Source organism: Lytechinus variegatus, chromosome 3, assembly GCF_018143015.1.
Source record: "Lytechinus variegatus isolate NC3 chromosome 3, Lvar_3.0, whole genome shotgun sequence".
Classification (NCBI taxonomy): Eukaryota; Metazoa; Echinodermata; class Echinoidea; order Temnopleuroida; family Toxopneustidae; genus Lytechinus; species Lytechinus variegatus.
Genome location: NC_054742.1, coordinates 50234772 through 50259824, shown reverse-complemented (window position 1 = coordinate 50259824; position 25053 = coordinate 50234772). Strand labels below are relative to the sequence as shown.

The 25053-nt window shown below is 35.2% G+C and overlaps 1 protein-coding gene across 1 annotated transcript; it reads left to right on the top strand.

The window, feature by feature from the left end:
- Window positions 1-1070: 1070 nt before the first annotated feature.
- On the top strand, window positions 1071-24772 carry LOC121412057 (uncharacterized protein PB18E9.04c-like). The gene is made up of 33 exons (XM_041604967.1): window positions 1071-1131; window positions 1385-1417; window positions 1639-1671; window positions 2737-2781; window positions 2935-2967; window positions 3177-3218; window positions 3814-3861; window positions 4302-4340; window positions 5199-5210; window positions 5463-5495; window positions 5722-5754; window positions 6827-6871; window positions 7031-7063; window positions 7278-7319; window positions 7904-7951; window positions 8394-8432; window positions 9290-9301; window positions 9548-9580; window positions 9807-9839; window positions 10896-10940; window positions 11101-11133; window positions 11348-11389; window positions 11981-12028; window positions 12466-12504; window positions 13346-13357; window positions 13607-13639; window positions 13869-13901; window positions 15471-15512; window positions 16344-16382; window positions 18186-18221; window positions 19185-19229; window positions 21553-21582; window positions 22180-24772. Exons 1-33 carry the CDS (start codon window positions 1071-1073, stop codon window positions 23460-23462), a joined length of 2457 nt encoding a protein of 818 aa, XP_041460901.1. The 3' UTR covers window positions 23463-24772.
- The last annotated feature ends 281 nt before the right edge of the window (window positions 24773-25053 follow it).

Below are 25053 nucleotides of genomic sequence, written 5' to 3'. Positions count from 1 at the left end.
GGTAACGTAGCGACTAGCAAAGTAACTGATCGGGAAGGTGTGTTGAGGGGATTTTGCCCTGTTAAAATATCTCCTATATGTATAGCTCCACTTCAACCATTGTATATAACTGTAACTTATGATATGATTTTTATAATCGCCTCATTTTTGAAAACGATACACCGACGATCATCTACTTCTTTACTTGCCGCAGTTGGGGAATGTATTATACAGTCGCACACTGATTTTTGCGCTTGAAAATTTAATGGGACCCTGCTCTTATATCTAGATCACCTTCTGTTAAGATTCTAAGATTCAAATGTAAGAATCATTAGTGTTTGTGCTAAATGATTTTACATTATACTCTTCTTCTATACTGTTCTAGTGACAACAGATTCAACTACGGATGCAGCCTTGACTACGGATAAGACAAGCGCGAAGCGCCAGGCTAGGCCTAGTACCTGAAAGGGGGCCGGGGGGGGGGGGTAGTGACAAGAGACCTGAATATAACTATATTTCCCCATCAATTGAAAAATACTAGTATTTATGTAGTTCTTTGACCCATCCATCTGTTTCCAATACTTTCCTGTCTTCTTGCTAGGCTTTTCCTCTTTTTTAAATTATCTCTTTTATAAAAAAAAACACATGCAAAAAATGATAGTTGGTTGGTACTTGAATCCTCCTACGCCTCTTTTGATGCTGCCCTGGTAAGACATAAAATATAATCAGCAAAATGTCCATTTTGATACTACATCTGAGCCTCATTTTGCAATTAGAACACATAAACAGTTTAAAATGTAGAAATGCCGTGTTGAAGGATGCAAATAATGTGGTCTTGTTGCGTCTGTGGTTAAACCTGTGTTTAATTAAAAGAATACCACCCACTTTTTTCGAAGTTTTTGGCCTACGTACCTACGAATTCGAACGCAGTCAACAAAGACAAAGTCTCAAACAATGCTACAAAATAACTAGGTGTTTGTTGATTCCAACTTCACACTCATTGTCGACTTATTCTTACAAACCGTACTTATCGATATAGCACTAAGTACAGGACAATCTTTTTTTAATATAATTGCGTTTTTTGGGGGGTTATGAAATATACCGTCTTATACATTTTTCTCTTCCCTTTCGATGACGAAGATGCTACGACTGGTAAGTGAAAGTTTTTTGTTCCTTCACCTTTTAACAAAGATCACATGTTTACGACATGAAGAAACATAATATAATCTGATTAACTTAGTAATGTCATCAATACGTATAGATGAAAATTGATTTATTTAGTTCCATTTTATAATATCTTGGAAATGTAATAGTTTGAAGAAATAAGTGAAATTGTTATCTTTGTTTCACGAATTTGTCATTAATAATTCCCCTTCATTAATTTTCCCTCCCTCTGGTGACACAGATGCTATTACAACGGATGACATTATAACAACAGGTAAGTCTTTGTATTTTGTTTTATTACCTTATTAATAAACATTAACAAAGGGTATAGTCTAATAATGTAGTTAGAGGCAGTAAGTATAGGTAATGTATAATTTATTTAAATCTATTTTAATATCTTTGAAATAATAATAGGTGAAATTGATATCTCCCCTTGTCGTGAAGAAATCCAATCTTCTTATCTTTTTTTGTTTGATCTCCCTTTCGATGACACAGATGTTATTACAACTGATGACATTACAACCGCTGGTAAGTCTATATGTATTTTGTCCTGTCATCAAATTAAAACATGAACAAGCGTAATAATATGCTCAGTTGATTAAGTTAGAGTCATGTATAGTCAGAAAGGCATACAGTAGATATAGATGATGAAGTCAAGTTCACTTCAAGCCAATGACATATTGGGGATGGAGGCAAAGCAGGAGGTGCGCGAGAAAACAAAGAGAAGGGAAAGAAATAAAATGAGGATGGAAAGAAACAAACAATTTTTGAAAGTTTGACCCACCGATCAACAAAAGAAGTCAATAAGGAAAAATTGCAGGGACGATCTTCTTATACATTATTCAGGGGCGGATCTAGCTTTAAAGTTTTTCCAATAAGGGGGGTTTGACCGAAAAATTTGACGAGCCATAAAGAGAGAAAAAAGGGCTTCCCTACAAAATGAAGGTCATTTCGGTTACGAGAAATTTGACTAGCAAAGCAAACGGTCAGTATAAAGAAAAAAGTAATTTAGGGTTGGTACCAAAATGTTGGTGCTGTTTTTGGTTACTGTGATTTTTTAAATTAAATCTCTATAGTCCCTTTGTCGCAAATTTACATAATGCTATGCAATTGATATCGGCAGAGGAATGCTGAACGAAACCAAAAGCGATAAAGTAAACCCTGTCACGACACACACACTAATCTTATTCGCCAAGAATTGTATTCCTTTCCTATTATGGCAAAAAACTAACCGCCCTTTCACACGCTAAAAAAATCGTAATTTGAAAGATTCCAGTGAGAAAATAAGGCTAATGACGAATTTTAGCACGTGTGAAACCAAACTAGAATCACAAACGCTAATCACAATCACGAATTCAAATTCTACTCCGGAGATGTCTTTCAGTTAAGTTTCACTCAAATTCTGTTACGAATTTTCCATGTGAAAGGTCCGATTATTCTAAAGACGAATTGCAATCATCATTACAATGATGATTCAAGATTCACGTGTGAAAAGGCCCTAACTCGTGTTTTACACAAAAATTCTTTACTTAAAAGGGATTTCATATGCATAATTAGTGTATTTGAATGGTTTTATCATCCCTTGTTTTCTAGTGACGACAGATGGACCCACGGATGCAGATGTAATTACCACTACTGGTGAGATGATACGAAGTTTATAGCGTTATGAAATTTGTCATTATCAATTTATATATTTCACAAAATATTTGGTTTTTTGATTAAGTCCTGTCACATGTTGGCATTTAAAGCATCGTCTATTTTTTTTTTTCTTTTTTCTCATAACGATACCAGATTCAATAACCACTGATGACCTAACAACTGCTCGTAAGTGTCAAATATTATGTTTCTTTTCATGTTCCATTCAGACAGCCTCCTTGGCAAACTTCATTTCGTAGGATATTTGGTGTATTTTATTCGACTATTAGGGGATCGTATATCACATGAAGGTATCAATAATCATAATTCTACAAAGTTTTTTTACAAATCGTATTTATACTCAATAAGTAACTCATTTTATGTTTCGTTTATTCCAGCAACAACTGATACAACTACATATCAAACTCAGACTGTCATTGGTAAGATATCATACATGTACATAACAACTAAGTGTTTATTTATGGTATATGTTTTTTTTATACAATTTACGACTAAATATGATAATGGTAGTAATAATGATGATAACTATAGGCCTACTTGCTTTAAAAGCGCTTCATTATAAGTCTTTAGCGCTCTATGTTATACAGCATACAGTAAGAACGACTACTTACCCCCTACAGTGTCAGCCGATCGAACGGACGCGATATCAATATATTTATTGCCCGAAAGTTCTTTTCCAATGTATATATAACTTTGCTCCGATGTCATCGTTTACACAATCATTATTATTTGGGAATTTCGAGAATAATCCGTTTTCATTTTACCACATTGTCTCCATTATTTACATAAATCGTCAATTTTCTTTTATTCAGTAAAGCAACAACAGACATATATGAAACTCAGACAATCATGGGTAGGACAAAATCAAATCTATTGCATAACATTACAGCTCTCGATTAATGGTTTATATGGTATGGAAATTGTCTATTTTCGGTAACTTGTGGAAGGTCATTGACCCCATGTTCTTGATAATTATTTTATTTATTAATTCAATGTGTGATTTCCCCCTTAAAGTCACAATTACTGATGCAAGTACCACTACGACTGCTTCTACATTGGCTGGTAAGATAACATAATCTTGAATAACATATAACCCCGGGGCGTGTCCATGTTGATGATAATATGGGTGGCGCCAGCGGTAACGTAGCGACTAGCGAAGTGACTGAACGGGAAGATGGGTTGAGGGGATTTTGCCCTGTTAAAATATCTCCTATATGAATAGCTCCACCTCAACCATTGTATATAACTGTAACTTATGATATGATTTTTATAATCGCCTCATTTTTGAAAACGATACGCCGACGATGAACTACTTCTTTACTTGCTTGCCGCAGTTGGGGAATGTATTATATACAGTCGCACACTGATTTTTGCGCTTGAAAATTTAATGGGACCCTGCTCTTAAATCTAGATCACCTTCTGTTAAGTTTCTAAGATTCAAATGTAAGAATCATTAGTGTTTGTGCTAAATGATTTTACATTATACTCTTCTACTGTTCTAGTGACAACAGATACAACTACGGATGCAGCCTTGACTACGGGTAAGACAAGCGCCAGGCTAGGCCTAGTGCCGGAAAGGGGGCCGGAGGCCTGGGGGGGGGGGGGGTTAGTGACAAGAGACTTGAAAGTAACTTTACTTTCCCATCAATTGAAAACTACTTGTATTTATATAGTTCTTTGACCCATCAATCTGGTTCCAATATATCTTTCTGTCTTCTCGCTAGGCTTTTCCTCTTTTTAAAATTGTTGTCTCTTTCATTAAAAAAAAACACATGCAAAAAATGATAGTTGATTTGTACTTGATTCCTACGCCTCTAATGGTGCTGCCCTGGTATGATATGAAATATAATCAGCAAAATGTCCATTTTGATATTACATCTAAGCCTCATTTTGCAATTAGAACACATATCACTTACCAACGGCTGTATGGTATTGTAATGTAAGATCAAATCTTATCACCTTGTAATTTTAACCATGATAACCCTAAAGTAATTTTCCAAAGGGGAAGAAAACTGCTCAAAATTTAGCGAAGCCGATGCAGTGAAACAGTTTAAAATGTAGAAATGCCGTGTTGAAGGATGCAAATAATGTGGTCTTGTTGCGTCTGTGGTTAAACCTGTGTTTAATTATAAGAATACCACCCACTTTTTTCGAAGTTTTTGGCCTACGTATCTACGATTTCGAACGCAGTCAACAATTACAAAGTCTCAAACAATGCTACAAAATAACTAAGAGTTTGTTGATTCCAACTTCACACTCATTGTCGACTTATTCTTACAAACCGTACTTATCGATATAACACTAAGTACAGGACAATCTTTTTTCAATTTAATTGCGTTTTTTTTTTGTTATAAAATATCCCGTCTTATACATTTTTCTCTTCCCTTCCGATGACGCAGATGCTACGACTGGTAAGTAAAAGTTTTTGTTCCTTCACCTTATAAAAAAGATTACATGTTTACGACATGAAGAAACATAATACAATCTGATCAACTTAGTAATGTAATCAATACGTATAGATGAAAATTGATTTATTTAGTTCCATTTTATAATATCTTGGAAATGTAATATTTTGAAGAAATAAGTGAAATTGTTATCTTTGTTTCACGAATTTGTCATTAATAATTCCCCTTCATTAATTTTCCCTCCCTCTGGTGACACAGATGCTATTACAACGGATGACATTATAACAACAGGTAAGTCTTTGTAATTTGTTTTATCACCTTATTAATAAACATAAACAAACGGTATATAGTCTAATAATGTTATGTAGTTAGAAACAGTAAGTATAAGTAATGTATAATTTATTTAAATCTATTTTAATATCTTTGAAATAATAATAGGTGAAATTGATATCTCCCCTTGTCGTGAAGAAATCCAATCTTCTTATTTTTTTGTTTGATCTCCCTTTCGATGACACAGATGTTATTACAACTGATGACATTACAACCGCTGGTAAGTCTATGTGTTTTGTCCTGTCATCAAATTAAAACATGAACAAGCGTAATAATATGCTCAGTTGATTAAGTTAGAGTCATGTATAGTCAGAAAGGCATACAGTAGATATAGATGATGAAGTCAAGTTCACTTCAAGCCAATGACATATTGGGGATGGAGGCAAAGCAGGAAGTGCGCGAGAAAACAAAGAGAAGGGAAAGAAATAAAATGAGGATGGAAAGAAACAAACAATTTTTGAAAGTTTGACCCACCGAACAACAAAAGAAATCAATAAGGAAAAATTGCAGGGACGATCTTCTTATACATTATTCAGGGGCGGATCTAGCTTTAAAGTTTTTCCAAGAAGCGGGTTTGACCGAAAAATTTGACGAGCCAAAAAGAGAGAAAAAAAGGGCTTCCCTACAAAATGAAGGGCATTTCGGTTACGAGAAATTTGACTAGCAAAGCAAACGGTCAGTATAAAGAAAAAAGTAATTTAGGTTGGTACCAAAATGTTGGTGCTGTTTTGGGTTACTGCGACTTTTTAAATTAAATCTCTATAGTCCCTTTGTCGCAAATTTACATAATGCTATGCAACTGATATCGGCAGAGGAATGCTGAACAAAACCAAAAGCGATAAAGTAAACCCTGTCACGACACACACACTAATCTTATTCGTCAAGAATTGTATTCGTTTCCTATTATGAGAGAAAACTAACCGCCTTTTCACACGGTAAAAAAAAATCGTAATTTGAAAGATTCCAGTGAGAAAATAAGGCTAATGATGAATTTTAGCACGTGTGAAACCAAACTAGAATCACGAACGCTAGTCACAATCACGAATTCAAATTATACTCCGGAGGTGTCTTTCAGTTAAGTTTCACTCAAATTCTGGTACGAATTTTCCGTGTGAAAGGTCCGATGATTCTAAAGACGAATTGCAATCATCATTACAATGATGATTCAAGATTCACGTGTGAAAAGGCCCTAACTCGTGTTTTACACAAACAATTCTATAGGGATTTCTTTTAAGGGATTTCATATGCATAATTAGTGTATTTGAATGGTTTTATCATCCCTTGTTTTCTAGTGACGACAGATGGACCCACGGATGCAGATGTAATTACCACTACTGGTGAGATGATGCGAAGTTTATAGCGTTATGAAATTTGTCATTATCAATTTATATATTTCACAAAATATTTGGTATTTTGATTACTTATAGGTGAAGTCCTGTCACATGTTGACATTTACAGCATTGTCTATTTTCTCTTTTTTCTCATAACGATACCAGATTCAATAACCACTGATGACCTAACAACTGCTCGTAAGTGTCAAATATTATGTTTCTTTTCATGTTCCATTCAGACAGCCTCCTTGGCAAACTTCATTTCGTAGTATATTTGGTGTATTTTATTCGACTATTAGGGGATCGTATATCACATGAAGGTATCAATAATCATTATAATTCTACAAAGTTTTTTTTTACAAATCGTATTTATACTCAATAAGTAACTCATTTTATGTTTCGTTTATTCCAGCAACAACTGATACAACTACATATCAAACTCAGACTGTCATTGGTAAGATATCATACATGTACATAACAACTAAGTGTTTATTTATGGTATATGTTTTTTTTATACAAATTACGACTACATATGATAATGGTAGTAATAATGATGATAACTATAGGCCTACTTGCTTAAAAGCGCTTCATTATAAGTCTTTAGCGCTCTATGTTATACAGCATACAGTAAGAACGACTACTTACCCCCTACAGTGTCAGCCGATCGAACGGACGCGATATCATATCTTTATTACCCGAAAGTTCTTTTCCAAGGTATATATAACTTTGCTCCGATGTCATCGTTTACACAATCATTACTATTTGGGAATTTCGAGAATAATCCGTTTTCATTTTACCACATTTTCTCAATTATTAAATCGTCATTTTTCTTTTATTCAATAAAGCAGCAACAGACACATATGAAACTCAGACAATCATGGGTAGGACAAAATCAAATCTATTGCATAACATTACAGCTCTCGATTGTTTCTATGGTATAAAAATTGTCTATTATGGGTAACTTGTGGATGGTCATTGACCCCATGTTCTTGATAATTATTTTATTTATTAATTCAATGTTTGATTTCCCCCTTAAAGTCACAATTACTGATGCAAGTACCACTACGGCTGCTTCTACATTGGCTGGTAAGATAACATAATCTTGAATAACATATAACCCCGGGGCGTGTCCAGGTAGATGATAATAATGGGTGGCGCCAGCGGTAACGTAGCGACTAGCAAAGTAACTGATCGGGAAGGTGGGTTGAGGGGATTTTGCCCTGTTAAAATATCTCCTATATGTATAGCTCCACTTCAACCATTGTATATAACTGTAACTTATGATATGTTTTTTATAATCGCCTCATTTTTGAAAACGATACACCGACGATGATCTACTTCTTTACTTGCCGCAGTTGGGGAATGTATTATAAAGTCGCACACTGATTTTTGCGCTTGAAAATTTAATGGGACCCTGCTCTTAAATCTAGATCACCTTCTGTTAAGATTCTATCTAAGATTCAAATGTAAAAATCATTAGTGTTTGTGCTAAATGATTTTACATTATACTCTTCTTCTACTGTTCTAGTGACAACAGATACAACTACGGATGCAGCCTTGACTACGGGTAAGACAAGCGCGAAGCGCCAGGCTAGGCCTAGTGCCGGAAAGGGGGCCCGGGGGGGGGGGTAGTGACAAGAGACCTGAATATAGCTATATTTCCCCATCAATTGAAAAATACTAGTATTTATGTAGTTCTTTGACCCATCCATCTGTTTCCAATACTTTCCTGTCTTCTTGCTAGGTTTTTCCTCTTTTTTTTTAAATTGTCACTTTCATTAAAAAAAAAAAACACATGCAAAAAATGATAGTTGGTTGGTACTTGAATCCTCCTACGCCTCTTCTGATGCTGCCCTGGTAAGATATGAAATATAATAAGCAAAATGTCCATTTTGATATTACATCTGAGCCTCATTTCGCAATTAGAACACATATCACTTACCAACGGCTGTATGGTATTGTAATGTAAGATCAAATCTTATCATCTTGTAATTTTAACCATGATAACCCTAAAGTAATTTTCCAAAGGGGAAGAAAACTGCTCAAAATTTAGCGAAGCCGATGCAGGGAAACAGTTTAAAATGTAGAAATGCCGTGTTGAAGGATGCAAATAATGTGGTCTTGTTGCGTCTGTGGTTAAACCTGTGTTTAATTATAAGAATACCACCCACTTTTTTCGAAGTTTTTGGCCTACGCATCTACGATTTCGAACGCAGTCAACAATTACAAAGTCTCAAACAATGCTACAAAATAACTAAGTGTTTGTTGATTTCAACTTCACACTCATTGTCGACTTGTTCTTACAAACCGTACTTATCGATATAACACTAAGTACAGGACAATCAATGTTTAATTTAATTGCGTTTTTTTTTGTGATAAAATATCCCGTCTTATACATTTTTCTCTTCCCTTTCGATGACGCAGATGCTACGACTGGTAAGTGAAAGTTTTTGTTCCTTCACCTTATAAAAAAGATCACATGTTTACGACATGAAGAAACATAATATAATCTGATCAACTTAGTAATGTAATCAATACGTATAGATGAAAATTAATTTTAGTTCCATTTTATAATATCTTGGAAATGTAATATTCTGAAAAAATAAGTGAAATTGTTATCTTTGTTTCAATTTGTCATTAATAATTCCCCTTCATTAATTTTCCCTCCCTCTGGTGACACAGATGCTATTACAACGGATGACATTATAACAACAGGTAAGTCTTTGTAATTTGTTTTATCACCTTATTAATAAACAAAAACAAACGGTATATAGTCTAATAATGTTATGTAGTTAGAAACAGTAAGTATAGGTAATGTTTAATTTATTTAAATCTATTTTAATATCTTTGAAATAATAATAGGTGAAATTGATATCTCCCCTTGTCGTGAAGAAATCCAATCTTCTTATTTTTTTGTTTGATCTCCCTTTCGATGATACAGATGTTATTACAACTGATGACATTACAACCGCTGGTAAGTCTATGTGTTTTGTCCTGTCATCTCATTAAAAAAATGAACAAGAGTAAGAATATGACTAAATTAGAAGTCATGTATAGTCAGAAAGGCATACAATAGATACAAATGATGAATTCAAGTTCACTTCAAGCCAATGGTGTATTGGGGATGGAGGCACAGTATGATGTGCCCGAGAAAACATAAAGAGAAGGGAAAGAAATAAAATAAGGATGGAAATAAACGATTTTTTAAAGTTTGACCCACTGAACAACAAAAGAAGTCAATAAGGAAAACTTGCAGGGACGATCTTCTTATACATTATTCAGGGGCGGATCTAGCTTTAAAGTTTTTCCAATAAGGGGGGTTTGACCGAAAAATTTGACGAGCCATAAAGAGAGAAAAAAGGGCACCCTACAAAATGAAGGTCATTTCGGTTACGAGAAATTTGAATATAGCAAAGCAAACGGTCAGTATAAAGAAAAAAGTAATTTAGGGTTGGTACCAAAATGTTGGCGCTGTTTTTGGTTACTGTGATTTTTTAAATTAAATCTCTATAGTCCCTTTGTCGCAAATTTACATAATGCTATGCAACTGATATCGGCAGAGGAATGCTGAACGAAACCAAAAGCGATAAAGTAAACCCTGTCACGACACACACACTAATCTTATTCGCCAAGAATTGTATTCCTTTCCTATTATGGCAAAAAACTAACCGCCCTTTCACACGCTAAAAAAATCGTAATTTGAAAGATTCCAGTGAGAAAATAAGGCTAATGACGAATTTTAGCACGTGTGAAACCAAACTAGAATCACAAACGCTAATCACAATCACGAATTCAAATTCTACTCCGGAGATGTCTTTCAGTTAAGTTTCACTCAAATTTTGTTACGAATTTTCCGTGTGAAAGGTCCAATCATTCTAAAGACGAATTGCAATCATCATTGTAATGATGATTCAAGATTCACGTGTGAAAAGGCCCTAACTCGTGTTTTACCCAAAAATTCTTTACTTAAAAGGGATTTCATATGCATAATTAGTGTATTTGAATGGTTTTATCATCCCTTGTTTTCTAGTGACGACAGATGGACCCACGGATGCAGATGTAATTACCACTACTGGTGAGATGATACGAAGTTTATAGCGTTATGAAATTTGTCATTATCAATTTATATATTTCACAAAATATTTGGTATTTTGATTACTTATAGGTGAAGTCCTGTCACATGTTGACATTCACAGCATTGTTTATTTTTTTCTTTTTTCTCATAACGATACCAGATTCAATAACCACCGATGACCTAACAACTGCTCGTAAGTGTCAAATATTATGTTTCTTTTCATGTTCCATTCAGACAGCCTCCTTGGCAAACTTCATTTCGTAGTATATTTGGTGTATTTTATTCGACTATTAGGGGATCGTATATCACATGAAGGTATCAATAATCATAATAATTCTACAAAGTTTTTTTTTACAAATCGTATTTATACTCAATAAGTAACTCATTTTATGTTTCGTTTATTCCAGCAACAACTGATACAACTACATATCAAACTCAGACTGTCATTGGTAAGATATCATACATGTACATAACGACCAAGTGTTTATTTATGGTATATGTTTTTTTTAATACAAATTACGACTAAATATGATAATGGTATATGATAATAACTATAGGCCTACTAGCTTTTAAAGCGCTTTATTGGAAGTCTTTAGCGCTCTATGTTATACAGCGTACAGTAAGAACGACTACTTACCCCCTACAGTGTCGGCCGATGGAACGGACGCGATATCAATATCTTTATTGCCCGAAAGTTCTTTTCCAAGGTATATATAACTTTGCTACGATGTCATCGTTTACACAATCATTATTATTTGGGAATTTCGAGAATAATCCGTTTTCATTTTACCACATTGTCTCCATTATTTACATAAATCGTCATTTTTCTTTTATTCAGTAAAGCAACAACAGACATATATGAAACTCAGACAATCATGGGTAGGACAAAATCAAATCTGTTGCATAACATTACAGCTCTCGATTAATGGTTTATATGGTATGGAAATTGTCTATTTTCGGTAACTTGTGGATGGTTATTGACCCCATGTTCTTGATAATTATTTTATTTATTAATTCAATGTGTGATTTTCCCCCAAAAGTCACAATTACTGATGCAAGTACCACTACGACTGCTTCTACATTGGCTGGTAAGATAACATAATCTTGAATAACATATAACCCCGGGGCGTGTCCATGTTGATGATAATATGGGTGGCGCCAGCGGTAACGTAGCGACTAGCGAAGTGACTGAACGGGAAGATGGGTTGAGGGGATTTTGCCCTGTTAAAATATCTCCTATATGAATAGCTCCACTTCAACCATTGTATATAACTGTAACTTATGATATGATTTTTATAATCGCCTCATTTTTGAAAACGATACACCGACGATGATCTACTTCTTTACTTGCCGCAGTTGGGGAATGTATTATACAGTCGCACACTGATTTTTGCGCTTGAAAATTTAATGGGACCCTGCTCTTAAATCTAGATCACCTTCTGTTAAGATTCTAAGATTCAAATGTAAAAATCATTAGTGTTTGTGCTAAATGATTTTACATTATACTCTTCTTCTACTGTTCTAGTGACAACAGATACAACTACGGATGCAGCCTTGACTACGGGTAAGACAAGCGCGAAGCGCCAGGCTAGGCCTAGTGCCGGAAAGGGGGCCCGGGGGGGGGGGGAGGTAGTGACAAGAGACCTGAATATAACTTTATTTCCCCATCAATTGAAAAATACTAGTATTTATGTAGTTCTTTGGCCCATCCATCTGTTTCCAATACTTTCCTGTCTTCTTGCTAGGTTTTTCCTCTTTTTTTAAATTGCCTCTTTCATTAAAAAAAACACATGCAAAAAATGATAGTTGGTTGGTACTTGAATCCTCCTACGCCTCTTCTGATGCTGCCCTGGTAAGATATGAAATATAATAAGCAAAATGTCCATTTTGATATTACATCTGAGCCTCATTTTGCAATTAGAACACATATCAATTAATTACCAACGGCTGTATGGTATTGTAATGTAAGATCAAATCTTATCACCTTGTAAAGTAATTTTCCAAAAGGGAAGAAAACTGCTCAAAATTTAGCGAAGCCGATGCAGTGAAACAGTTTTTAAAATGTAGAAATGCCGTGTTGAAGGATGCAATTAATATGGTCTTGTTGCGTCTGTGGTTAAACCTGTGTTTAATTATAAGAATACCACCCACTTTTTTCGAAGTTTTTGGCCTACGTATCTACGACTTCGAACGCAGTCAACAATTACAAAGTCTCAAACAATGCTACAAAATAAATAAGTGTTTGTTGATTTCAACTTCACACTCATTGTCGACTTATTCTTACAAACCGTACTTATCGATATAACACTAAGTACAGGACAATCTTTTTTCAATTTAATTGCGTTTCTTTTTTGTTATAAAATATCCCGTCTTATACATTTTTCTCTTCCCTTCCGATGACGCAGATGCTACGACTGGTAAGTAAAAGTTTTTGTTCCTTCACCTTAGAAAAAAGATCACATGTTTACGTCATGAAGAAACATAATATAATCTGATCAACTTAGTAATGTAATGAATACGTATAGATGAAAATTGATTTATTTAGTTCCATTTTATAATATCTTGGAAATGTAATATTTTGAAGAAATAAGTGAAATTGTTATCTTTGTTTCAGTTTGTCATTAATAATTCCCCTTCATTAATTTTCCCTCCCTCTGGTGACACAGATGCTATTACAACGGATGACATTATAACAACAGGTAAGTCTTTGTAATTTGTTTTATCACCTTATTAATAAACATAAACAAACGGTATATAGTCTAATAATGTTATGTAGTTAGAAACAGTAAGTATAGGTAATGTATAATTTATTTAAATCTATTTTAATATCTTTGAAATAATAATAGGTGAAATTGATATCTCCCCTTGTCGTGAAGAAATCCAATCTTCTTATTATTTTTTTGTTTGATCTCCCTTTCGATGACACAGATGTTATTACAACTGATGACATTACAACCGCTGGTAAGTCTATGTGTTTTGTCCTGTCATCAAATTAAAAATATGAACAAGCGTAAGAATATGATTAAATTAGAAGTCATGTGTAGTCAGAAAGGCATACAATAGATACAAATGATGAATTCAAGTTCACTTCAAGCCAATGGTGTATTGGGGATGGAGGCACAGTATGATGTGCCCGAGAAAACATAAAGAGAAGGGAAAGAAATAAAATAAGGATGGAAATAAACGATTTTTTAAATTTTGACCCACTGAACAACAAAAGAAGTCAATAAGGAAAACTTGCAGGGGACGATCTTTTTATACATTATTCAGGGGCGGATCTAGCTTGTAAGTTTGTCCAAGGAGGGGGCTAGACCGAAAATTTTGACGAGCCAAAAAGAGAAAAAAGGCTTCACTACAAAATGAAGGTCATTTCGGTTACAAGAAATTTGACTAGCAAAACGGTCAGTAAAAAGTAATTTGGAGTTGGCACCAAAATGTACTTTTTTTTACTTGGTAGACCAAGAGGAGGGGGTAAATCCCTAACCCCCCTTGATCCGCCACCTTTGTTTAACGGAAATATCTTATGATAATTCGTTTAAATTTTAAATTTTATCAAATTAGTCAAACTAACCTGTAATTTTTCTCTTATCCTATCAATGAAGCGAATACAGACACAACAGACATAACTCCATATATATGACATATGAGACTGACAAGTATTGGTAAAATGAAATCAAATCTATGACATTACAATGTAGCTCTCGTTTCTATGATGTAGAAATTGGTCCATTTTGGGTAACTTGTGGATGGTCATTGACCCCAATGTTGTTAATTATTCCAATGTATTTTTTTCTTTTTTCCTCCTAAAGTCACGATGACTGACGCGGCCAGTACTACTCTCTACCGCTCCACGACCGCTCCAACTACGCTCGGGCGGTGTGACCAGGCCTTAAGTTATGGTCACATCGCCCGAGCGTTGTTGGAGCGGTAGTGGAGCAGAGAAAAAAAATCACCACCGCTCGCTACCATTCACCATTTTCAATTTCGATTGTTTTTTTTTGTTTCCGATTTTTATTTGCGATTCCCCCCCCCCAATTTTGTGAGCGAAATTCGACCCCCTCTCCCTACCAATCCACGACTGCTCAACAACGCTCGGGCGATGTGACCAGGCCTTAAAGGCCTGGTCGAAATTCGCTTTCAAAATTGGGGAAAAAAAATCGAAAACATAAAAAAACAATCGAAATCGAAAATGGTGAACGGTAGCGAGCGGTGATGATTTTTTTTCTCTCCGCTCCACGACCGCTCCAACAACGCTCGGGCGGTGTGACCATGCACTGTAAAAAATGAAGTGCTAATTCAGCTCTTAAAGAGCGTGTATAGTGACTGCACTTCGGAGTGCTGATTTTTCTCGTTCAAATTTGAACTAGACAAATTAGCACTCCGAAGTGCAGTCACTATACACGCTCTTTAAGAGCTTAATTAGCACTTCATTTTTTAGAGTGTGCCTTAAGATATCGATCTTTACAAAATATGAGGGAACTTATATTTCTCAACCAAACATTCTCATCTTTTTATATTCTTTAATTTCAGCTACAACGGATACAACGACGGATCTTGCTCAGACTAGCATTGGTAATTTTATTTATTTTTTTACACAACGATACTGTACCTATTAGATGCTCTTAGGATATGGTCCACAATCTATGCATGGAATGTCAATAACTCGCAAATTAATTCATTGTAAGACGGAATCCCGATGTTTTATTTAAATTTCTATTTCATCTTACTGATTTTCCACAAAGCAATCAAAATAATACAAAGCATACAACCCATTCTGAAATAATGGAATAATTACAATAAATGGCGATGCAAGAGGAGCTATCTATAAAGCTTTACATTCAAAGTGGAGGACATAAAGTGACGCATAGCTTGTTGTGAATTACTAAATTTAATGATGTGACAAATAAAGTGTGAAATAAATTTAGAACTTAAAATGGACTTGAGGGACTGTATGAGGAATGGTGCTTAAATCTGATGAATGAATGGCATACTCTTCGATTAACGATCAAACTTTTTGACATTTTACAAAGAATCAACAACAATTAGTATAACGTAGCCCAATACATATAATTCATATTTTATGGGAGAGATGGGTCTTGTGTGTTCATAAATAATATTTTCGTAGGCCTACTTTAACTACATTGTATTTGTATTCTATCTTAACGACAAGGGATGCAACTACGGGTGTAACCCGTATTACATTGCCAAAAATGTATATGTATTTTTCATATGTAATCTCGATTGAAAACTGTTGATTCTTGATGAATTGTCATCCAATCTTGGTTAAAAAAGGTAATAGTATTGACTGTCAACGTAAGAATTCATAAGTGCGTATTATAGACCATACATTCTTTATTTAACAGCTGCATGATAACAATTATTTCCTTCCCTTTTTAATGGCAGCCGGCACAACAACTGAAGATGCAACTACATCAAATATCGGTGAGATGATAACACGTGTATCACTTGTGAATTGTTTGATTTCTTGAAAGGAGGCCTAAGGTTTTCTGTCTAATCAGTAGGCCAATTAATTTTCACTTATGATAACTGAAATATCTTCTAATCTCGCCCTTGTCAATGCTGAAAAGTTTCATTTCTGTTACCTATTCACTACTTCTTTCTTTTTTTATAAATGAATTTCATTGAGTCTATACAGTGCGTATAAAAAAAAGTTTACACTTTGAAAAAGCCCTGGGATTTAAAAAATATACAACATGTGGGTAATTTTTTCACATATATTCTTGGGTTTGTGTCTCATTTATCCAATGAAAGTATAAAAAAAAATTGACAGAATGTTATACTTGAGTGAGCACTGTCCATTTTTGTAAAGCTTGCAGAAATCTGTTTGCGCAGAAATGCTCGTTTTCATGCTATGTCAAGGTGAAAAGGCGAAATCAAACTTACCCTGCGAAACATTTCTCATACATTTTCCTTGCATTTTGAGTCAATTGAAATAAAAAAGGATACGTTCAAGCATTTTGTAACCATTTTCCATCCAACTTAAAATTTTAATACTTAGTAAGCACATCCTTTACCCTTTTTGTGCCAGCTGGATCTGAGGACATAAAACAAAGACTTAAATCAGACATCTCCAACATTTTTATCATGTTAAGTGGGTTTACGTTTCATTTTTCATTTAATACTTGATTCTTCACACTTTTCCCAAGCTTGACGATGATTAACAAAATGAAAATCAAGTCTAAGCCATTTCATGTAAATCACAGCTCAGTGTAAAGCTAATATCGTCACGATGGCCTCAGTGTGTGGGGGAGTGGGGTGGGGCGCAAAGGCACTTTTCGAAGTGTTTTGGGCAAAGAAACAAGTTTAAAAAAAGATAAGATACCTTCAAATCAATTTTACTTGCTAAATTCCATGTGTTCTTCATGATTAAGGTCTCCTTTTATTCGCATAACTATTTCAAAGTTCTGCGCAAATCATTTTTCACGAACTTTTCAAAAGTAAGTCGTGCTCACTCAAGCGGAAATATTTTTCGACAGTTATATCGTCATTTGCTTAAATAGATCTGTAACAATGTTAAAATGTGGAAAAATCTTCAGGATATTACAAATGTATAATTTTACAGGACTTTTTCTAAGTGTAAACTTTTTTTTGATACGCACTCGTATAGTGTAGTGTTTGAGATAAAAAGTCCTCTAAACCGAACGTGTCCTCATTTCGACGGAATTATTCTCAAACGGCGTGTGTGTGTGTTTTTAGACGCGATCACTCCCTTCCAACCTTGATGAATTCATCCTTTGAAATGATTCATTTTATATATGGTCACGGTATATGCTCCTTTAGATTGATATTCATTTTCTGTTTAATAGATTCATAGATTATGGTAATAAAAAGGAAGGACCATACGCTGAAATTTGCTGTGCCAAAATCGTGAATTGATTCCTACAAATACTCCTTCCCATGGACAATCCGAATATGGAACCATCTGCCTGGCGAAGTTGTATACAAAATAGGTCTACCAGCATTCAAAGAGGCTGCGCTTAATCAATTCCCGTTTAGAAACCTGCAGCCTCCAACCGGATCTCTATTTCTTTTAATATGTATCCAGGTTTTTACTTGCACATCGCACTCTCCTTTTATTGAAAAAATAGAGATCTTCATTATGACACCAATCTTTCACGACATATTGCAAAGTTCATTCCAGTGTGGCTTTTTGGAGCTGCAAGAGGAATTATCTCATCAAGCATGTCAAGTATTAACTATTAATCTCCTATAATTATATTTCAGTAACAACAGATGCAGATGCAACTGATATCATTACCGGTAAGTTTACACGCAGTTTATCATTTTTGAAACAAGGGTTGGTGCACATACCAAGAATGCGTATAGCATTTTTCATTTTATTTGAATGCAGGATAAAAGAGCATTGCTGATTAAATGCCTTGCTCACGGTCATAGGTGCCGCGGGCCGGGATCGAACCCCGGACTTTCCATGCATAGTCTGGTGCCTTAGACCATGTATTATCTTGTATTGCGATAATATTGTTGCTGACAAAGATCCTCTAGTATCAATTTGGGACATTGTGAAAGTCTGTGGATTGTTATCATCTTCCATAATATGAACCATTGTTATTAAGATAACAATGATGATGATGAAATTATGGCTAATTATCATCATTGTTATAAAATATTATAACATTCATAATAAAAATAATGGATGTAGTATACTACTACTACGACTACTACTACTACCACTTCCATGACTATTACTACTATCACTTCTACTACTACTACTACTATTAATATACTACTACCATGACTATTACTACTATCACTTCTACTACTACTATACTGCTACCATGACTATTACTACTATCACTTCTACTACTACTACTAATACTACTACTAATACTACTACTAATACTACGACTACTACTACTACTACCATGACTATTACTACTATCACTTCTACTACTACTACTACTACTATACTACTACCATGACTATTACTATACTATCACTTCTACTATTACTACTACTACTACTTCTACTACTACTGCTACTATTACTACCGCTACTACTATTACTTCTGATATCCTAGGTAGTAGGTAGTGGCGATTAAAATAATGATGCATACTATTATGATGGCAAAGCTAATTATGATGATAGTGGCGGTTTTAATGATATGGTAATAAGAATTATGATGATTATTAAATAATTATCAAATCATTATTATTATCATTACATGGTTTTAACCACCATTGTTCATGTGTTCTTTACCTATAGTAATCGTCACCAGTGCGATTACCATGGGTGCTTCTACACTGGCTGGTAAGATCATTTACTTTTTCATATTACCTTATTCCTCTTGTTAACACAGACTCCTACATAATTTGGTTCTTTTAATTAAAGACAATACGCCCGATTTACTATTGCATCAGCTCCGATCACCAACGACTCAAAATGTCCCGGATCATTTACCGAGAATGCACTTTCGGATGATTATCTAATCTACTACTCTTTCATTCATATCATACAAAGAGTATTAAAGGGATTGTCCTGACTGGATATATATTCATATCTCAATAAATAGAGTAAAATTCACAGAGCACAACGCTGAAAGTTTGATCAAAATCGGATAACAAATAACGAAGTTATTTAATTTTAAAGATTTGCATTATTTCGGTGAAACAGTTCTAGGCATCCCTTTCTAAATATTTATTAGGTGGGCTGATGATGTCATATCCCCACTTGTTATTTTGTATTTCATTATAGAAAATTAGGTTTATTCAAAACATGACAACTGGTTAAGTGCATTAGTTATTTATTGCCGCAACTCTTTTCATCATAATGGAGAAACATCATTTACACATTATGATTTCATGTAATAACATAAGAAAAAGGAAATTTGGGATATGACATCTTCAGCCCACCAAATGAATATTCATGACGATGTGCATATAATCACAAAATATTGATGAACTTTGAAATTCAATAACTTCGATATTTGTTGTCCAATTTTGATGAAATTTTGCTCTGTGAATATTACTCTATTTATTCAGATTATAAGTATGTTCAGCCCGGACCACCCTTTAAGTTTAACAGAACGAACAAAATATACTGTTCCTAACATTCCTTCTTTTAAAACATAAAAATTAAATCGTTATTGCATGCATGTATCACAAATGTATATGCCTACGTAAACTGCAAACGTATACGCTGGTGCGTATAATAAGACCAGTCCGGTGTCAACATAAGAATAATAGTTTGAACGCCGACCTGCAGTTAGCCCAAGACCAAATTGGTGCTGTTTAAACTGAGAACTCCCAACTCCCAGGTGGGTGTTTCATAAAGCTGTTCGTAAGTAAAGAGCGACTTTAAGAACGACTGGTGATCCTTTCTTGTGGTAAATGGTAGATTCATTGGAGATGGTTTAGCGCGTACAAAAGGGTCACCAGTCGTTCTTAACTTACGAACAGCTGTATGAAACGACCCCCTGGTTTAAACATTTCTCTGGTGTAACACACATCAGGATTCCGTTTCATAAAGTCTCACAACTGTTCTAATTTTGTCGTTATGGCAACTTCCATGGTAACCTTGGTTGTGATATGCTGCCCATCCCTGTTACCATGGTAGTTGCCATAGCGATAAAGTTACCTCAGTTGTAAGTACTGTATGAAACGGGTCTCTGGTTAGATCCCTTCGAGACCCTTCAAAGGACATACCTGATTAGGAGATCAGCTCCACTAGAAGTAAACGATATTTTAGGCAATGATGAAGTGATCCTTACTAAGAAATAGGGGTTCAAATTTGAACCCTATAGGGGTTGGTAAAATGTCTTTTAAGGTGCATAATAATTGACATTGAAAAAAGGTTTGAATTTGAACTTTTGTTACATGGTTCATTTCTGCACCCTATAATCATGTATAATGTGTTTGATATAGCTAATTGCACTCTTATAGGTGCACCCAAAAGCCAAGGTGTTCATGAGAGCAATTACGCTCATTTGTGCACCTATAAGAGTGCAGTTAGCTATATCAAACACATTATAGGGTGCAGATATGAACCATTTAACAAAAGTTCAAATTCAAACCTTTTTTCAATGTCAAGTATTATGCACCTTAAAAGACATTAATGATAATGTTCAAGCAGAGTGAGCAGTATATAAGGCCCGTTTCAGAGGGACTTAATTGCTACAATAAGAAACGCAAGATTTCTGTGAAAAAAATACTATCAGCTAACTTTCAGTATATAGGTTTTAACAATTATTGCAATTTTGTTATTGCAACAAGATTCATCCCCAGATCCTAATCTTTACCATCTATTTGAACGTCTCTGAAATTTCTCTTTTAATTGTTCCACACAATGAATTATATCAAAACTGAAAACCTTTGGACGATTCTTTGCTCTGAAATCATCTGCCGTTATAAACTGTCCTATATAAGATCAATACTATGATCATAAAGATGGTTTTATCATGGAGCTACTACTGATCGAGTCTTAAAACACAACAAAACTACTACAGATTGGCAAACCATCAGTATCCAGTTGCATATCCACGGATAAAGATCTAGAGCATAATAATATCCACTTGCTATTAATTATTTCCTTTCCAATTTGTGTTTTCTTTTTTTTTCCAATGTTAAAATTATAGCAACAACCACGAGTGCCTCTACCACAGCTGGTAAGATGAATGTGTTCTCATATTTTATCACCCCCCCTACGCGTCCGGGGTGAATACAACTTATATATTGTCAAATTACAATGTGTATCACTATGAAGAGACAGCATTGCGAAGGGGCGGCTCTATACAGAAGACGTGCGGGCAACTATCTCTGCGATTTTTTAAGGAAAGAAAATTAAGAAGGGGAAAAGGAGGAAGACAAGGGATAAGAGAAGAGGGAAGAGCATACAAAAGAGAGGTGTAGATCGTGTAACTCGAACTCTCATTTAATTCAATTGAGAAAACACAATTAAAGGTCGCCCCTAGCTCCTTTTAAACTTCCCTGGTTTTGCGTTCGATTGATTGATTTTGATTGATTGATTGCAAACCATGTATAACCATAAGTGGTCCAGTGTTTTTAATGTCAAGGGTTACTGTTTAATTATAGCAAAAGATGAAAATGATTGTTTTGACAAGCTAGTAACATCTTACTCTTCTCCCCGTAGGCAGGTGAAGAATCATCCACTTGATGTGTCTTTGACTCTACAGCATACCCAGGGTGATCGGTACCATTCTCATTTATATTGTGTTTTATTTCTTATTCTTTTAAAATATCAGATCCCGATGTAGTTGAAAGTTCGAGTGGCACAGACTTTTCATTCGCTTTCCCGGCAAACGCTATGCAATCTTGTAACACAAACAACTCCCTCATTTTTACGACGACATCATCATCAACGGTGTCAGTGGAAGTGACTGGTTACATGTTCCATTCTACATTTACGATGGACGCTTCTGAAGAACATGTTCTCAGTATCGAAGAGATACCACTCTCGCGCGGCCAAGGGGTTCAAGATAGTACGGTGACTATTGTAGCAAGTGATAAAATAGCTGTGCATGGTAGGTCTGTGGATGGGATAAGTATTGAGGAGTTTACAGCAATTTCAAACACCGGTCTGGGCACTGAATATGTTATAGCTAGTTACCCTCCTCTGGCAACATGCGACTATCACTCTGAATTCACACTGACCACCGGTGATGCTGGTACAACCCACGCTACTATCCACTTCTCTCAGGATGTGGAGTACGAAGAAGATGTGTACAACAGCAACAATCCACTAGAGCTAGATTTGACAAGCCATCAAACCGTCCAGTTCCAGAGTTTGGCGGATTTGACGGGATCCTTCGTATCCACTACTCAACCTGTGTCAGTCGTGTCTGGTGATAGCTGCGCAAGGATTCCGGTAGATGTAGAATTCTGCAATTACCTTGTGGAACAACTGCCACCCGTTGAGCGGTGGGGAAAGACTGTGGTTTTCTCGAGCTTTAGAGGTCGAACAAGTGGAACTATTATCCGCATCATTGTTACTCGCAGTGGTGCCAACGTGCAGGTCCGATCTGGATTCCTTTCCACACGATCCTTTTCTCCACCCAGCTCTGGCTTCTTGGACTTGGACATCGGTTTAAACACTGACCCAATCGCTATTCATGCCGACAATCCGATACTGGTCTTGATGTATCAGAAAAGCGTTTACACAGACGATGCCGGCGATTCATCCATGACAATCGTGCCAGCTGTAGAACAGTGGACATCCGGAGAAGTCTCCTTCTTTGTGGTTGATCAGCATAGTGACGAGGCTCATGATTACATCAGTGTAACCATTGAAACCGACAATGATCAAGGTCTCAAGATTGACAGCATCAGCTTGGGAGCTGTCCCTTCAAGTAGTGTTGAAGTCCTAAAACATGCCGGCTACACAATCTTCAGGGTGGAAATCGATCCTGGTTATCATACACTCCGCCACGAAAACGAGGATGTCAAGTTCAGCGTGATCGTTTACGGGGATAAAGTGTACAACAGTTATGCCTACCCCGCCCGATTCGACCTTCCTGTGACTTCTTAATTTGTTGCTCCAACAACCTCAAACAAAATTACGATACGAAAATTATTTTCGTATTGGTAAAAATATAATTATGCTTATTATCAAGATCATTTCTCACTTTTGTATCAATTATCTAACCAATCAAAATAATATTTTGTTGAACTTGCTTGGGATATCCCATAATTATATTGAACATACACAAATATATATCACAAAATGAAATAACAGACTAGTTTGATTTCGCCTTTTATCATGTTTATAAGTAATGGGTTTCGTCTGTGACCAGAGAATGCCGAGATGTCGGGGAATGGCCCACCTAAATTTTTTTTTTTTACCCATTCCAGTATAGCTTGAGCGCGGAAGATATTGATATTTGAAACTTGATTTTCAGTGTCATATCGAAAATTTCATTAATTCTTTATCACTGTATAGGAGCAACATGCAGATAAAACCTACAGATAATAAATGATTACATAGAAAACAACAAAGCTGCAAAAATCCTGGGGCGATCGATACTTTGCACAGGCCGGACCAGGCCTGTTGAATCCACTACCATAGGGACTGAAAGACTAAAATTCTGCAACATCCTTTAAAGGCAACTTAAAATTGCATTTTTACACCAGCAGGTATCAGGTTAGAAGAAATACATTTTTGTCTCGCCTGCGTAGCAGAGCGAGACTATAGGCGCCGCTTTTCCGCGGCGTCGTCAACATTTAAATCTTAAATGTGATTATTCTTGAGTCATTTGAACGATTTATTAGATGATCATGGACATATTTTGAGAAGAGAAAAACAGAAAAAGATATTCATTGTATCCATTAATATGCACTTTGTCAAATTATCAAATGCAAATATAATGTGCCCTGCATATGCTTTAACCAAAAAAAAAGGTTATCAACAACAAAAATGAGGGGAATCGTCCCCAACCTTAAATTTAGGGGTTGGGACACGTCCCCCGCTTCCGCCGCCTATGTTGCAGACATAATACATCGAGTCATGTTAAAAGAAAAGAATGATCATTTAATTATTCTTTCTCGTATGTTGCATGCTAATGGTGTATCATTAGATGATTATGCAGTATATGTTCCGGTGTATACAACGAATACAACAGTTCGTTATTTTCAGTACATGCTTCTCAATGTGATACTTTATAATCATGAATCTGGTTAAAAAAATTAAAATAATTCTAGTTGCTCATTTTGTGGAAAAGAAGTTGAGGATATCGTGTATTTCTTTTAAAAATGTAACGTGACCAGATTGTTTTGGAATCGTCTACTGGCATAATATAGTGAATAGCTGTAGAATTAAGGTCTCCTTAGTTCATGTTTTGTTTGGTTTTATTGAAAAGAGAAATGATTTAAACTGTAATTATTTGGAATAAACAACAATTGTATCTATTTCGAATACAGAACTTTATTCCTTCTTTTAAGGTGAATAAGCAACAGATTAGGAAAAATTATATAAATGAAAGGCAAACCAGCATACTTGCCAATAAAACTGAAAAATTTGATAAGAAAATTGTTAAATTTTTGAGAGGTTATTGATCTTTTAGTAAGCTCCTCGTTCGTTTCATAAATTATTTTCATTTAGTATGCTACATTTACTGCTTGTC

Excerpts from the sequence above, each read along its gene's own strand:
- LOC121412057 (XM_041604967.1), top strand. The coding sequence starts at position 1,071 with ATGAAATATACCGTCTTATACATTTTTCTCTTCCCTTTCGATGACGAA. Across the intron at positions 1,418-1,638 it reads GGATGACATTATAACAACAG|ATGTTATTACAACTGATGAC; the intron begins GTAAGTCTTTGT and ends TCGATGACACAG. Across the intron at positions 21,583-22,179 it reads GAGTGCCTCTACCACAGCTG|ATCCCGATGTAGTTGAAAGT; the intron begins GTAAGATGAATG and ends TTAAAATATCAG.